The 15,193-nt window shown below is 47.8% G+C and overlaps 1 protein-coding gene across 1 annotated transcript in view; it reads left to right on the plus strand.

The window, feature by feature from the left end:
• Positions 1 to 15,193, plus strand: part of DOCK2 (dedicator of cytokinesis 2) — a 362,510-nt gene that overhangs the window by 41,836 nt on the left and 305,481 nt on the right. Inside the window, exons 10-16 of the mRNA XM_019741000.3 lie at positions 2,586 to 2,721; positions 5,045 to 5,120; positions 6,052 to 6,128; positions 6,705 to 6,830; positions 8,006 to 8,130; positions 13,188 to 13,286; positions 15,054 to 15,126. Of these exons, the coding sequence (XP_019596559.3) occupies positions 2,586 to 2,721; positions 5,045 to 5,120; positions 6,052 to 6,128; positions 6,705 to 6,830; positions 8,006 to 8,130; positions 13,188 to 13,286; positions 15,054 to 15,126 (712 nt within the window). The remainder of the gene's footprint in view (positions 1 to 2,585; positions 2,722 to 5,044; positions 5,121 to 6,051; positions 6,129 to 6,704; positions 6,831 to 8,005; positions 8,131 to 13,187; positions 13,287 to 15,053; positions 15,127 to 15,193) is intronic.

A 15,193-nucleotide genomic window follows, 5' to 3' on the forward strand; every position in this document is an offset into this window, starting at 1 on the left:
TTAAAAGCCCTGTCTCCAAATACAGTCACGTACTGGGTACTAGGGGGTTAGGACACCAACATGTGAATTTTGCGGGGATATAATTTAGCTCATAACATCTAGGAAGAAACCTTTCAGATGTCAGGGCTTCTGTGGCTCTAGCGTGCCTCTGAAAGATACCCATCTAGATAGTTAAAAAACACGAAAAATCCTAATAGGAGGAGAGAAGTAATTAGGGATGAAGGTCATTATAAAGGAAGCAAGACAGGGGCTTCTACAGATGGAAAGGCTTTGAATATAGAGGAATAAACGGGAAGCATTTGAGGTGGTGATGAGGACGGGGGCTTAGGAAGAAAGATCCAGAGTTGAAAGTGAACATTATGTGTTTGTGGAGCAATAACGACATCTTTGTGACAAAAATAGAGTACTTACCTGCAGAGCATCGTGGGGAATCAGTTGGATAGAACAGCTGGAAATATATTATGTCTAGGACTTTTCAACGTCAGCCAGGCAAGATTAGCACCAGTAGGGTAGGGAATAGGGAGCTATTCACATTGTTGGAGAGAAATGAAATAATGAACGTGGCTTCTAAAGACGGGTTGTAGGGGATTTCAGGGTGGATCGGAGGAAGGGGCCAGGCAGGCCAGAGAAGAGGCTGCCCACCGCTATGGATGTGAGATAATTGGAGTCTCAAACTCGGTTGCTATAGCAAGGCAGGGAATGCAGAGTGGAAGGTCTTCCTTGGTCTAAAAGCCCCCTTCTCCCCTACCTTCCCTCTCTTCCTACCCAGCAAGGAGGCTTTGCAGTGCAGGGAAGCCGATGTCCATTCCTTCACCCCTGCGTCAGTCAGGGTTCTCCAAAGAAACTGAACCAATAGGGTATAGTGGTAGGTAGATTTGTTTTATGGGTTTGGCTTACATGAGTATGGGGGCTCGCAAGTTTGAGATCTGTAGGGCTGGCCAGCAGGCTGGGAACTCAGGCAGGATTTCTATACAGTCTTGAGGCAGAATTCCTTCTTTTCTGGGAAACCTCACCTTCTGCACTTAAAGCTCTTCAACTGATTGAATGAGGCCCACCCACCTACATGATGGAAGGTAATCTCCTTTACTTAAAGTCAACTGATTGTAGATGCTAGTCAGATCTGCAGAATACCTATATAGCAACGTCTAGACTGGTGTTTGACCAAGCAACTAGAAACCATAACCTAGCCATGATGACACATAGCAGTTAGCCATCACAGCCCCCAAGCAGTAAGTTCTGGACCATGTTTGGGCCACATCGTTTTCCCAGAGACTCTGTACACCATCCTCTTCCTCCCGTAGAAGCCCAGTGAGAGATGGTGGTGGCCTTGCCTGAGCCCTGGCTCTGGTGTGAGCTGACAGGCTGTCCCCAGTGCATACTCGTACGCCTGCATGAGCATTAATTCAGAGGACAGGCAGTTATTCCCTAGTGAGGCCACAGCCAGCGTTCTCTGCTCTGATGCCGAGAACAGGCAGTGATGTTCCTTCTCCAACTGATCCCAACTGGAAGGGGGTCCCGGGAACACTGAAGTGTTTAGATTTGAGCAGGGAGTCAGATGCTTAGATGGTCCAGGTGGTTTTTCCTCCTGCCTTTTAATGATGAGAAAGATGTATTGTGGTAGGTTGGCTTATGGACTTTGGTGTCTGAGTGACTCCAACGACTAAGGGCATGGAAGCCGCTTATCTTCTTTGTGTCTCAGTTTCTCCATCTGTAAAATGGGGATGCAATAACAGTATCTACTTTTGAAAGTTGTCTAGGATCACATACGATGGTGACGTGAGACCTTTAGAGTGTGAATGACGCATCCGTGAATTAGTGTAGTTCACCAGTTTTAGCGGTCCTCCATCTGAGCGCATGGCGAGTGCACGCCCCTGCCCCCTGTGAAGTCAGCGTGTCACATGCCTGGCTTTTGTAGTGAAATGTAAGCGGAAGTGATGTGCGTCTGTCTCTTCTGGGTGGAAGCTTGAATTGCCAGTAAGTGATTTGCCATGTCTCCTTCCCCTGCTGAGGGGACAATGGAAGCGCCTGTATGATAAGATCATTTGTCAGCCAGGGCTCCGGAGTGAAGAAGTGAGTAGAGCCCCCACCCATCTGCATTTGACCTGTAGCCTGAGTGAGAAGGAAACTTCTGTTGAGTTATAAGTTCTGAGATATTGGGGTTGTTTGGTGCCACAACAGCCCTGCGTGATATGCATGCATTAGGTGCTCAGTAAAAGGTAACTTAGGGTTTTCCTCTCTTCCTTTTGTCTTCTCCCTCAGAGGTGCTGCACGATGGTGAAACAGATGGAGTCATTTGTAGCAAATGCTTTGTTTTTTTGATCCATCCGCTGGCATGTAAGATTGAGGTGGAAGAATTGGGACTGAACAGCAGAATCCCATCACTCAGTTTTCTTTCCAAAATCACCTTTCTTATCTGTGAACTAAGTGATAGCTTGGTCTTCTACCTTTCCCAGGACTAACTGTATGATTGGCCCACGTGTACTAAGTGAGAAGCACCGTCCCTTCCCCCAGAACTTTCTAAGTTTTCTTTTCTACTTTTTTTCCTTAGACACTTGACGTGTAACTGTTCTCTTCCTGCCCTATAGGATCTCGGAAATAAAGACCTCAACAGGGATAAAATTTACTTGATTTGTCAAATAATCCGAGTCGGGAAGATGGATCTTAAGGATACTAATACGAAGAAGTGCACGCAGGGGCTGAGGCGGCCCTTTGGGGTGGCAGGTAATGACACACTCACACCGTTCACTTTCATCGGCGTGCACCTTTTATCTGGCTGCATTTTAGAGATTATTTCTTTCCCTCTTCTCCTTGCTTCCCCACTCCCCCCAAAAATCAATGCCAGACAGCCCATAATACCTACACTTCTGGTGATTAAATCAAAATAATTGGTGAGTAAGTCCCGATTTATGATGACAACAGTGAATAATGGAATCCGTGTGTCTGGAGCAGAGCGTTGGGAATAGGGTGCAGTCTGAGCAGCTGGCTCCTTCGCTCCCCAGCTGGTGAAATAGGAACAACATGGATGGGATCCAATTATGAAGAACAAATCATTTCTAAAAAGTGCTCAGAACCGGAAATGCAGTTACACAGAATGAGTCACCCACCACGCATCTAAATTCTAGTTGGAAGGGGACGTTTGGAGGGTCGACCTGACCAAATGCGGCTGCTGGAGAGGAACGTCACGTCCATGTTTCTCCAGTCCTTAGCTCTCTCAGGGTTTCCAAGATTTCATCATTCTTGTCCTACTTGTATGGTTTTTGTTGTATTTCACTATCACTTGTGCTATTACTTACCTAATACATTTTCTAATAGTTTACCCGCATTATTTCAACCTAAAGCACATTTTTTGGTTTTTTTCTTAAAAGACAATTTCAGTCCCTGTGGAAACAGCAATGGGATATGCCAGTTTTATTTCTTTTTATTAGAATATGTATTTCTAGTCATGTACCGCTTATAATCCCTATGTACCATATCTAGACCCAGTGTTTTAGGTTCCCCTCTTCCCCTGAACTTCTGTAATCACAAGCTAGCCACCTCTTCAGCAAACCCCTGGTGCTGCTTGCAAAGTCATGGAGTGAAAGATGTTAGCTCATACTGGTTTTCCACGTGGCACTGTTGCTAGCTAGCTAGCCAGGTGACCTTAGGCAAACATTTTCCCCAGGGCCTTAGTTTCATTGTTTGCAAAATGAGACCCTGGGATCTGGTTGGTCCATGATCTGCTCTAAAAGGTTCTGATTCTACAGAGGGACACTTCTGACATTACAGTGTCCCTGTTAAGGCACTCTGGGTCCTTCAACCTTACCTCAAAGTATGCCTTTGTCCCCAGCTGTAGTCTGCGCTCTCTTCTGGTTTCAGGTGACAGCAATCTGGTATGGCTGAAAGGTTCAGAGATAGACTGCTTCAGGCGTAGCTGGATCCTGGAGCTCAAGTGACTTTACATCTCACTGTCTCCCAGCTCCTACGTCCTCTTGCTGACTTATTCTGAAGGTCGCTGTTCAATTAGTAGGCAAAATATCAGCCAGCTGTTCCAAGCCTGCACCTACCAGCTGAGCAATACAGGGGAAGAGAGCACCTGTTTCCCATTAGTTTCAGCGGAAGCCCCAGGAGCCTAAGGGCAGGTCGTGTGCTCATCCCCACAGCACTTACCTGGATGCGGTCCTCTGATTGCCCAGGTCACATGAACAGCTCTGGAGCCCGAGGGAGGTTGCTCCGCCGAAACCACGCCCACTGAGAATAGGGCTCTGTCGTCAGAGAGAATGGGTGCTTGCCGGTCAGGTTCAAGTTAGTTTCCCCTCCTCCTTTTGGCTCCCTAACTCTCCTCTTGAACTAGATTAAATCACTGGTTGATTATTGTCCAAGCAATTTTAGCGGCTCCCTGACCAGAGCTGGAGTCTTTGAGGTATTTCATGTTATTAGCTTTTTTTTTTTTTTTTCCTATTTGACTAGCTTTTCTCCGGTGTCATCCGCCAACCCCCCCACCCCCACTTTACTCCCACCAGGTCTATAATCCCTGCTCTAGTGCTAGAGTTCTTCACCTTGGTTTTATGGATCTTTAGTGGCTGATTTAAGAAGTTTCAAGGCTCCAGGATCCCACTGGAATTGCAGGGTTCAAGGCTCTTACAGTTTTGTGTCTGTGCATATTTATGAAAAGAGGGTGAATAGATTTCATTGAACGCTCAGATCCCACCGGGAGTCACTGCTTTCATGTTTTGCAGGCACAGTAGACATGCAACACATGTATGTCAAATCCATACCTGATTGCTCAATCCCATGGCCGCTGCTGTCGCTTTCCTCTTGGCTCTCGCTAAACCACGTGCTCCTGGAAGGTTCCGTGGCCTGCTGACCCCCAGCCCACTTTGCCCTGAGCTCTGCCGGGGCTTCCTGTTAGGGCCACTTGTGGTCTATACATTGTCCCACGCTGGCTGACTCGCCTTCTTAGGCTTTGCTGATCCCAACCTCCTGCCCTACAATTTCATCCCATTGTCATCCCTTCCTGGATGCAGGGAGAGCTTCAAGTATTCATTCGTCTCTCTTCTTTTTCTAGTTATGGACATAACAGACATCATCAAGGGGAAAGCGGAGAGTGACGAAGAAAAGCAGCACTTCATTCCTTTTCACCCGTGAGAGATTTCCCATGGCTTTTCATTCTGTGAAACTGCACCCTTGCTCATGGAGGGCCACTTGAAAGCAGGGTGACCTGGTTCCCTGAGCTGGTGATATCCAGGCAGAGCCTGACAAGAGGAGGGCAGGATGAGAAAGATGGTCTCAGGGCCAGGGCACTGGAAACCAACCAGATTTTCACCCATTCAATTCATCAAATGTTATTTATTCGACAGACTTCGATTGAAAGCTGGCAGAGGGCTGGGCGCTGTGCTGGGCGTGGGGGGTGGTGGAGTGGTAAACAAAATAGGTGCGGCCCTGTCTTCATGGAGCTCATATTTAGAGGGAGAATAAAACAGATGATCAATGAAAGATGAATGCACTGGTTACAAGTATGGCAGGACACACGGTTCTCGTGGGTAGAAATGCCCATGAGTGCAGAGGAGGGTACTGAGAAGGTGAAAGTCATTTCTCTGCTCTAAAAAGTTGTCTTTGAGGAAGCAGGGCCCCTCAGCTCGGGAATGTTGTCCTCGCTTTGGTACTTCAAGGATGGGCTGCGGAGAACGGTGTTTTGTGACAGGTAGTGAGGTCAGTGATGGGTTCAGGTGTGTGATTAGGACTTAGCAGGAGCTGTAAAGTCTTTGCCACCTTGCTGAGCAGATATTCCTTTTGAGAGCTTGGGATCCCTTCCTGTTTAAGAGAGTCTCCCTAGACATAAAAAAATGGCCTCTACCAATAGCATTCATTGCTATCCCCCAATTTCAGAGCCACGTTGCTTCGTGAAAGAGAGAGATGCTTCTCGATGGCATATGTGCCCTCTGAGCTGGCATAAGCAGGCTCACGTCTCACCTCAGCTGTATGGAGGGCAACTTGGTGGAGCATGTGGGACCACACGGTGGGGACCCCATGAGGGCATCACACGAGCATTTGGTGCTCTCTTTTCCTTTCCAGGGTGACAGCTGAGAATGATTTCCTACACAGCCTGCTTGGCAAAGTCACGGCCTCCAAGGGAGACAGCGGAGGGCAAGGTACAGTGCCAACATGCCACGCAGGCTGGGCCTGACGGCTTGGGAGCCCGTGATTCTGCAGCAGACATAGCAAAATCCTGAACCCTGGGAAACACAGCCTCCCTTCCTGACAGGCTGTTGCAAAGAATGGGAGCATATGATCTAGAGCAATGGAAAGCACCTCTCCTGAACCTGGGGGGCATGTCCTAGCACCCAAAGGAAAAGAGGAAATGATAGGTCCGGACCACCTCCTATGTGCCCAGCACTTCCCTGTGCTTCCCTCCTTCCCACAGCCCCGTGAGAGAGATGGTAACCCCCCCTTACAAAGGCTGAGCTCAGAGAGGTGGGGTCATTTGACAGAAACTGACACTGCTAAAAGTAACTGGTGGGATTCGACCTGGAGATGTCCGATGTCTGCTTCCCTCTGCTTTCCACCTTCCTTCCTCCCCTCCCTCAGCTTGGGTCACTGCATCTGTAGTTGTTTGTCTCTGCTGCCAGTGGTCTCCTTCAGAAAGAGACCAAGGGAGAGACATTGGGGGGTGAGTCTGAGAGAACAGCTTGAAGAAGCTGGCTCTTCACACGAGCCTTTCCTTGCAGGCCTCTGGGTGACCATGAAGATGCTGGTGGGTGACATCATCCAGATCCGCAAAGACTACCCACACCTGGTAGACAGGACCACCGTGGTGGCCAGGAAGCTGGGCTTCCCAGAGATCATCATGCCAGGTCTGGCCTTCCCCCGGGGCGGGCGGTGATCAGGCTGGTCAAATCAACTTTAGTTGTAAAGAATCAGCTCCTTCCTTTTTTACTGACTTTCTCTAATTCTCCCTGAAGGTAACCACTGCAAACAATTTTTGTACATAAGAAATCTTTTACGCACTCACATAATAAACACAAACACATAAATACTCACATGCACTTTTCCCTGCAGATGGTATCACACATTATATGCTTTATACACCATTACTTTATGTACTTTATGTAGTGTTCTGCAGCTTGCTTCGTCACGTACTGGTTTATCATGGACGTCCTTTCTACTTTATTACATGTAGAATACTTCCATTTTCGGGGGGAAGAAGATTGTCATCCTCTTAAATTTTTAAACTGGTTTTTATTACCAAAGGACTCCATGCTCATTGTAAAATGTTCAAATAGCTTGCAAAAGGATGAAGTGAAACATTAAAAGCTGCCACAAATCTGTGTCTCCTAAAGTAACCGGTACTATGAACATTTTCCAAATGTGTACGTAATAAAAGAAAAACAAGTGAGATTATATAACACTCTTTTGAAACAGGCCTTTTAGTCCCGGGCTTATGTGTTGGACTCGTGTCCACAGCTGCTCTCACTGATTTCCTTCTTCTTTCCACAGACAGGTGGTGGCCCGCTGGGGGCCTGCGCTGTCATTTTTTCATGCCTGCTTTCCCCAAGATGTCAATTCCTTGTGCATTCCCATGGGATTTTCAATTCTTGCCCCCATTCCTGCAGACCCTTTGCCCCTCATCTCTGACCCCGTGTTCCCCGGACACTCAAAAAGTCAAGTCTATCTGCTCCCACAAAATTGTTATTCATAAGCCAAGACCAGTTCCATTGGTGCTTTCCTTTGCCTTCCCAGAAGGTGTCACTAGAGGATGAAAATTAAATTATCTTAATGGAGAGAAATCCATGGCTAATTTTGACCACCCTACCTCCCTAGTCTGCAACTGATTTCCTAGCGTCCCTCCATCCCCTGCTTGCCTACTTCTCCACCCTCCCTGATGAGGGAAAATGCTTGTTTCCAAGCAGTTCTGACTTTAATTTCAGTCATAGACATCACAGTGGGCACTTCCGCTCGCTCCCCCCGCTCTGCTCACCCTCTAGTCTGCGAAGACCCCAACTCTTGTCTCTCTCTCCATCTGCCGCAGGGGATGTCAGAAACGACATCTACATCACTCTCCTCCAAGGCGACTTTGACAAGTACAACAAGACCACGCAGAGGAACATGGAAGTGATCATGTGTGTGTGCGCGGAGGACGGCAAGACGCTGCCTGTAAGGACCCTGCTGGTGCTCTGGGCTTTGAGGCCCCCGTGGGTGCCTCTGCTCCTAAAGACTTGCTTTTCCCACCCTGGATCCTGTTCTCTAAATGCCAGCTGCCTTCGGGATGGTGTTGAGTGATGTGCTCTATACCTTTCCAGCCCGGTTAGCACAGGAGCCCATAAAACCTCGTGGTGTTATTTCCTTACATCAAAGCCGTTTTTCAATGTCTCTTTCCTTTCTTCTCGTTTCCTTTTTCTTTAGTTTTTGCTTGGCCTCTGCTTATAGGGTAGCTTTTTGCAGTTAAAATATTGTTCTCACGGAAACCTGAGCTGGTGTATTCAGGCAAAATTCATGGCAAGGAATGGATCGATACAGAGCCTTCGGCTGGAGGAGACTCGGGGTGTCCTCAAAACAGGCATTCCCAGCATTTCATCTGACTCCCCAGCGCTCAGCCAGAAATGCTGGTGGAAAGCCTTATTCGTAAATTGGTCTCCAGAGGCTTGCCAGAGTGTACTCAAGAATGCAAAGCACATTGCTATAAATATTTATACAGCATATGTCCTGTACAATATTAGTCATGTGTGTTTACATTCATTTACTTCTATTTCCTTTAAGGTTGTCAGCAATTGTGTCCAGTGTGTGGGAGGGTTTTGCTTCTCAATTTCTCCTTTCGGAATTCTTAGCTGAGAACAAAATCGCTCTCGGCAGAAGTTTCAGCGTGGGCAGATATTCCTCTTAGGCCGCAGAAGGTGATCAGAGAGCACAGTAGGGTGGGAATGTGAGGCTCGATAAGTCATCTGCTCGAGCCTGGGGCCTGGAGGTCTGGCAGGTTGTGCTTTGCTCTCCCTATGAGTAACTAGCATTAATAGAGGAATTACCATGTGCCAGGCACTGTGACACGTGTCAGTATGATGCGTTAACCGTTATCCTGTTTTTACAGAGGGAAACTGAACCATGGCCAAGGGAAAACTTTCCCAGCGTCACATAGTATATGCAGAGGGGGGTTTCAGTCCAGGTTTCGGCCCTATAAACACGTCACTATAATGCCTGTACATTTTTAAAAAATATATCCAATTTATCTCTCATTTAAAAAATGAGGCTAATAACCAATTTTATCAAATTCTGGGAAGATTCATAATTAGTTTTTCAATTTCAAGAAATCCTCACAATAGCCTTTTTTTTTTTTTTTTTCATAAAGACTGGCCTCGTCAATACCAAGTTGAGTAAAATCCAAGTATTTATCTCATCCTCTTTTTTGTTGGATTCTGAAACTTTTCTGAGAAATAAAACAAGTGAGACACACTTTGCTCAAAGGAAGAGTAGAGGGTTTTTATCTGGAAGGGATATTGCATTGCACAAATGTACAGACCATTGCTTTACAGTCATTTTTATCCAACTACCTATCGGGCAACTTTTAAACCTCAACTTCATTTTTTAAAACACTGATACACTTGCCTTCGATATTCCTGAAGGACAAACTAGAGGGGACAGTTAACAGGAAAGCAGGTGACTTATCTTGTTTCTGAACTATTCTGACTTCCACCTCTACCACCCTTTCGAGTCATGCCCGACCAGGCTGAACAAATGCACTAATCACAGGTGACTATATAAGCAGGTATGATGGGGCTGAAATGCGGAGGTAACTGTGGGTCATGGTGATAATTTGCAGTTTCATCTATTAGGGAAGTCATGGGGGAGTTCAGTTGACTGACTATTGAAAATTGCTGAGGAAGTCTGTGGGAGGCTTTCCTTTCTCTCTTTGCAGAAATAAATATTACTGCCTAATTAAGTGTCAGGCAGCACACGGAGACACTCCTGCTTGGGGCTGGTGGGCTCCTGTGGGAACAGTCCCGAGAGGGATAGGCCTTTCTGCTCCTGTTCCAGCTGCACACTGCTCTTGGCTGAGCAGGGCCAGAGAACAGAGTAGGGTCCGCGGTTCACTTTGCGGTTTCAGCGACCTTGCTCAGGACTGGTCAGAGCAGAGATGTTTCCCTTGATCAAACAGACTCTGGGATCAAACAGACGGGGTTCAGATCCCAGCCTCTCCTCCTATTTCTTTGTGTGATTTGGGGACGTTTATTTGTCTATAAAAGAGGAACAATAACCTCTTCCTCATAGGCTTACGGGTTAAACAAAGTAGGTGTAAGGCACCTGGCATGTGGTACATACTCGGTAACAGGCAGGAGGGTAATGTTCAGAGGAGGCAGATTAACTGCAGTGTGACGGCCTGGGCAGGAATTGTGCGGGTCAAAAGGGCAGTCCAATGTGGATGCCTGAAGCAAGTTTCAGGAGAAGCAAAAAGGCTCAGGTGCCAGGTTGAGAAACCGCTGCTCTTCTGAGACCAGCTCACTTAATCGAGGGTGGGGAGGCGGGGCGGGGGGGGGGGGGTAATGGAGGCAGGGCATGGGAGGCAGTATGGTGACAGTGGTTAAGGGGACTGGCAGCCAGGATCAAAGCCCAATTCAGTCCAGATTAGCAGGATGATCTTGAGCAAGTTACATAATCTCTCTATGCCTAAAATTCTGGGTCTGAAAATGAAACCCGCAGTGATCCCTTACTCTTGTGAATATCAAATGAGGTAATCTACATAATAGGTGTTCGTTGCAGCTCGCCATCTTGACTAGTCTCCAGGCTTGATTCCCGCCTTGGGGGATGCTACGCGGCATCTCCCCGTGATGCTGCCTAGTTGATGTGGAACGCTTTCTGCCTCTCCCAGTGCGTCCACATCCTTGGTGGCATCTGTTCCCAGGTGATCACTCTGACGTAAACAGGGCTGTGTGAGGGGCTTGATTTTCCTCCTGCTCAAGGGTGTCTGCCAAGACCAAGTCGGCATGAAAGCCTCCAGGCTTCCTGCTTCCTGCTCAGATTTTCTTCACTTGACCTGAAGCCAACTAGGAGCTCCCACTGTTAATTGGGGGCTGTAGGGGTGGGCAAGAAGGAAAACTATTGAACAGGCTTACTGAGACGTATACAAATCTATATTTTCCCTGAAACTTGGCTCTGTCCCTGGTCACGAGGCTCTCTCAACACGCTTGGCAATGTTGGGTTTCTCTCTGAAGTGGTGAGGCTGTTAGGCCTTTCTCAGAATTACACTGAGACTTTTTTCTCCAGCCTTAGGCAATCAAAAATTTTCATCATTAGGATAGTTTTGTGGGATTCGGCTGCCTGCAATTTTACTTACACCAGAGAGAAATGTGTATTTTCAAATTTTATAAGCTAAATGGGGTTGTCGGGAGCTATAGAAGCTCTAAACCCATAAATGTCACTGGATATAAATCTTAGGAGGCTGGAAGGTATCTAAGTTGTTCTAGAAGGAACGCTGGTCCAAGGGTAGAAGGTCTGAGATGTAGTCCCAGCTTTGCTACTTTTTGGGTAAGTGACTTCACTTTTCAGGGCCTCAGTTTACTCAGCTGTGAAATGGGGATGGTGATAGTAATTATCAGGGGTGGTTATGAGGATTGAACTTAGTAACATAGGTAGTGTGTGTAAAGGGCTTAACCTAATGCCACACACAAAGCACTCCCAGAATGCTTAGAAAAGCCTTGGAAGCGTGTTTTTAGCTCAGTGCCCCAAGAATTTCTGAAAGGCTTCATCCCAGTGAAAACCAGGAGAGTTACATGTCTTTTCTCATTTCCAATTCACTGGGTAGCCTTGCTTTTTAAGATAAGTTCTGAAAGGACGCTGTATCCTTATTTTCAAATGGATTCCATTGACTGCAAGTACCATCAGTCAATGTTAAACTGAGCTCATTCTTTCCCGTAGCTCAGAAGTAAAGAGAGAGCTTTCCAATGAGGGGCAGGATTCCCCTTCTCACAGGTTAAGTAGGTTTCCCGGGGGTCCCAGAGCGCACACATGTGGTCAGCTTTGGCCGTCCAACCTGGTGATGGGGATCAAGAATCCATTGGAGAATCTGATGGGAGCCAGTGAGAGCCTTGTAAAGGTTCTCTCTCACCGTGGCAATGCCCAGAAGCACATGGTTTACAATTTGGGGGTTTGGAGCTGCCAAACCAATCCTCACGTCCCTGGAGACTTGGTGCAGATTGGCTGGTCTGGTATAAAAACCCGCACACTTAGGCCCCGTCTGAGTGGTCCCAGCTTAGATCTTTTTTGGGGGGCCAAACAGCTAGAATGAACAGAGAATTAGAGGCTGGCATACGCTATTAGGAGGTAATTCCTTGTTACATGGAGGGTGAGTTTTATGGCAAAGGATAAATATCCTCTACGTGGATGCTTGCTCTGTGCTCGCTCTGCTCAGAAGGTCCTTCCCACATTGCTGCTCAGAGCTAACTTGCACTCTTTCTTCGAGATCTTCAGCTGTCATCGCCTCCAAGAACTCTTCCCTGAGTCCTCAGTCTGTGCGGAAGGGGCCCTTCTGTGTGCCCTGTTGTCGTAAATGCATGTCTGTCATCACATCGCGTTGCTTAGTGATGTGTCTGCTCCTCTAATGACCCCTCCACCAAACTGTGAACCTCATGTCAGGTTTAATCGCTGACTCATGCCCGTGTCCCAGAGCTGAGCACGGGCCTGGTACCCGAAGGTGCTCTGTCCCTGTGGGCTCCCTCGGGCTCCTTGGCCAGCTCACCCGTCTGAAGCCTGAGCTCTTCCTCCCCCTTTTCCCGCTCCCGCTGGCGCACTGGGGTGTTAGCATCAGAAATCCATCAGTACAAGCTTCCGCTTTACCGACCGGAGTCTGTCTGTAAACTTTGAACACATTCAGATTTAGGAAACAAATAGCATTAATAAGATGGGCAGCATGCAGGAACTTCAGGACGGGTTGCCATTTACAATAAGGCAGCCACGTCAGCGCCTGGAGCGCTCCAGTGGTTTCCAGAATGCAAGTAATAGAATTTCCGTAGTTAAGCAGCTGTCACTCTCTGGGCTGGGGACATTCATGTATAAATCCGTAATGTAGAAGGGCCATGATGGGTCCCTGGCAGAGGGGTTGGGGAAGGCAGGGTTTTCCCAGGCCCTAAGGCCAGCTCTGGCCCTGGGACCAAAACTGCCCAAGTACAGAAAATAGCAGTTCTGTAGTGTTTTCTCTCTCTCTCTTTTTTTTTCCCTTGGGTCAGAATGCAATTTGTGTGGGAGCAGGGGACAAGCCCATGAATGAATATCGCTCTGTCGTATACTACCAAGTCAAGCAGCCACGGTGGATGGAAACAGTCAAGGTAATAATGATTACTTCTCCTCCTCCTACCAGTAATAATAATAGCAGCAAACATGCATCTACAGGCTCTGGGGCACCTCCATAAGACCTCCCGCAATGCCCTCACGTGTCCGGTGGTATGTCAGGCAGCGGGGATGGTGGTCGCTGGGTGAACACCTGGTTCCCTTGATTACCCTTCACCAGCCCCGGACCTAGTCACCGTGGAATTGGCAGATGGTTCTCTGGTGGCCAGGACCCAGCCCATCAAGCTGTGTCGTTCTACTCAGCAGTGAGGGGTGACACAGCTTGTGAGCAAGTGTGAGGCTAGAAAAGGCCACCTGATACCTTAAGGATACCCTGTTGGGAGCGTGCCTCAGAGGAAGAGGCATTAATCACAAGTACTCGCATTACTCGATCGTCACGCTAAGCAGACGGGAGCATCGTGCGTTGGAAGAAGAGTTTGGAATTAATTCAGTGAACAGTGAAGATTGATCACAGCTTCAAATATCTCTGCCTTGTAATTAGGAGCAGGCTTTACTCACCCTGTGCTCTGAACCCAGACTCACGATGTCCCCATAACTTCCTTTTCAGAGCTAGCTAGTCACACCTCACAGGTTCTCACCTATGCTCCTGTTTTCCTCAGTGGGTCTCCCTGTACTCACGCTTTTCAAAATGATGACCTGCCCCACTTCAGGGTCAGAAAGCTATGAGGATTAGACCAGGCTGTTGTCTTCTCCGGGCTCTCTTGCACCCCAGCTGTATCTCTCGCTAGCCCTTGTCCCGCAGTTGGTATAATGATGTCGCCTGGTGTGGACCCACGTCCTTTGAGTTGCGGGGACTTAACCCAGCATGGCCATACCTCACATGACTGCAGCTTATAGTAACCATTCAGGACTCGAGGTGGGAATGACTCAGACTGCAGCTGCCCATGGAGCTCTCAGTTCTTTTGTTCTGTCTGCAACACACAAATGGGGGCCTCTTTGGACTCACATTTCACTTTTTGGAGCAGAAAGTGTCCCCCAAATGTGCATCTGTTTGAATGTTAATGGTCATCTGTACAGTGTAAACTTGTCCCTTTTAAAACTCAAAGTGGTTTCCTCACAGGGAGCTACCCTTCTTTGCTTTGGGAGGGAGGGAGAGCTGGGGGCTTTGGCAGAGGGGATAGTCCAGAGCCAGGCATAAGCATCTCGCTCAGCAGATCACCCACGGGACAGTGAAACTAGGGTGACAAGGAGTGATTGTTTTGACTCAGTATCCTCGGGGGCAAAGCACCTGGACGTGTGTCCAAACAAGGATGGTCATGGGCACTAGGATTTCCTCAAATATGGCTGGAGTCGAGCATTTTTATTAATGTTCATAAATGAGAATCCTCAAGCATAGCCGCTAATGGCCATCGTTAATTTGCTAAGCCCTGCTGCACTCGCCAGCACTCCTGGACTGTGTGAGGAAAATGTGTATTGTGCAGTTTGCAGTACATCAAATCCTCTGCTAAAGTTATGTGGTTTTTTTATATCAATTTGGGGAGATTCGTTTTCCTTCACTATAATTTACAGACCTCTCTTTTATTGGCTGGGATTGCAATTTGCCAAATGGATTACATTTGCTACTTTATTTTCTCTTCATAGCTAGTTCTTATGTAATTTATTTACAGTTCATCAGGCTTGACGCATGGGTAATAAATCAGCATGTGGCACTCTCAGTGAAATGGTCAGGCTGCCTTTTGGGGGCGGGGGGACTGGGGAGGGCAGTGGATCTCCTGGTCTCCCGACTCCGCTTTCTGCCTGCGCAGGTGGCGGTCCCTATCGAAGACATGCAGAGGATCCATCTGCGATTCATGTTTCGGCATCGGTCATCCCTGGAATGTGAGTACCCGACCACACGGCACCTCTGCAGCTCCCCTACGGTGAGGGGCGGGGGAGAGCTGGGTGG

Source organism: Rhinolophus sinicus, chromosome 5 (assembly GCF_057876585.1).
Source record: "Rhinolophus sinicus isolate RSI-liver-muscle chromosome 5, RSI-T2T, whole genome shotgun sequence".
Lineage (NCBI taxonomy): Eukaryota > Metazoa > Chordata > Mammalia > Chiroptera > Rhinolophidae > Rhinolophus > Rhinolophus sinicus.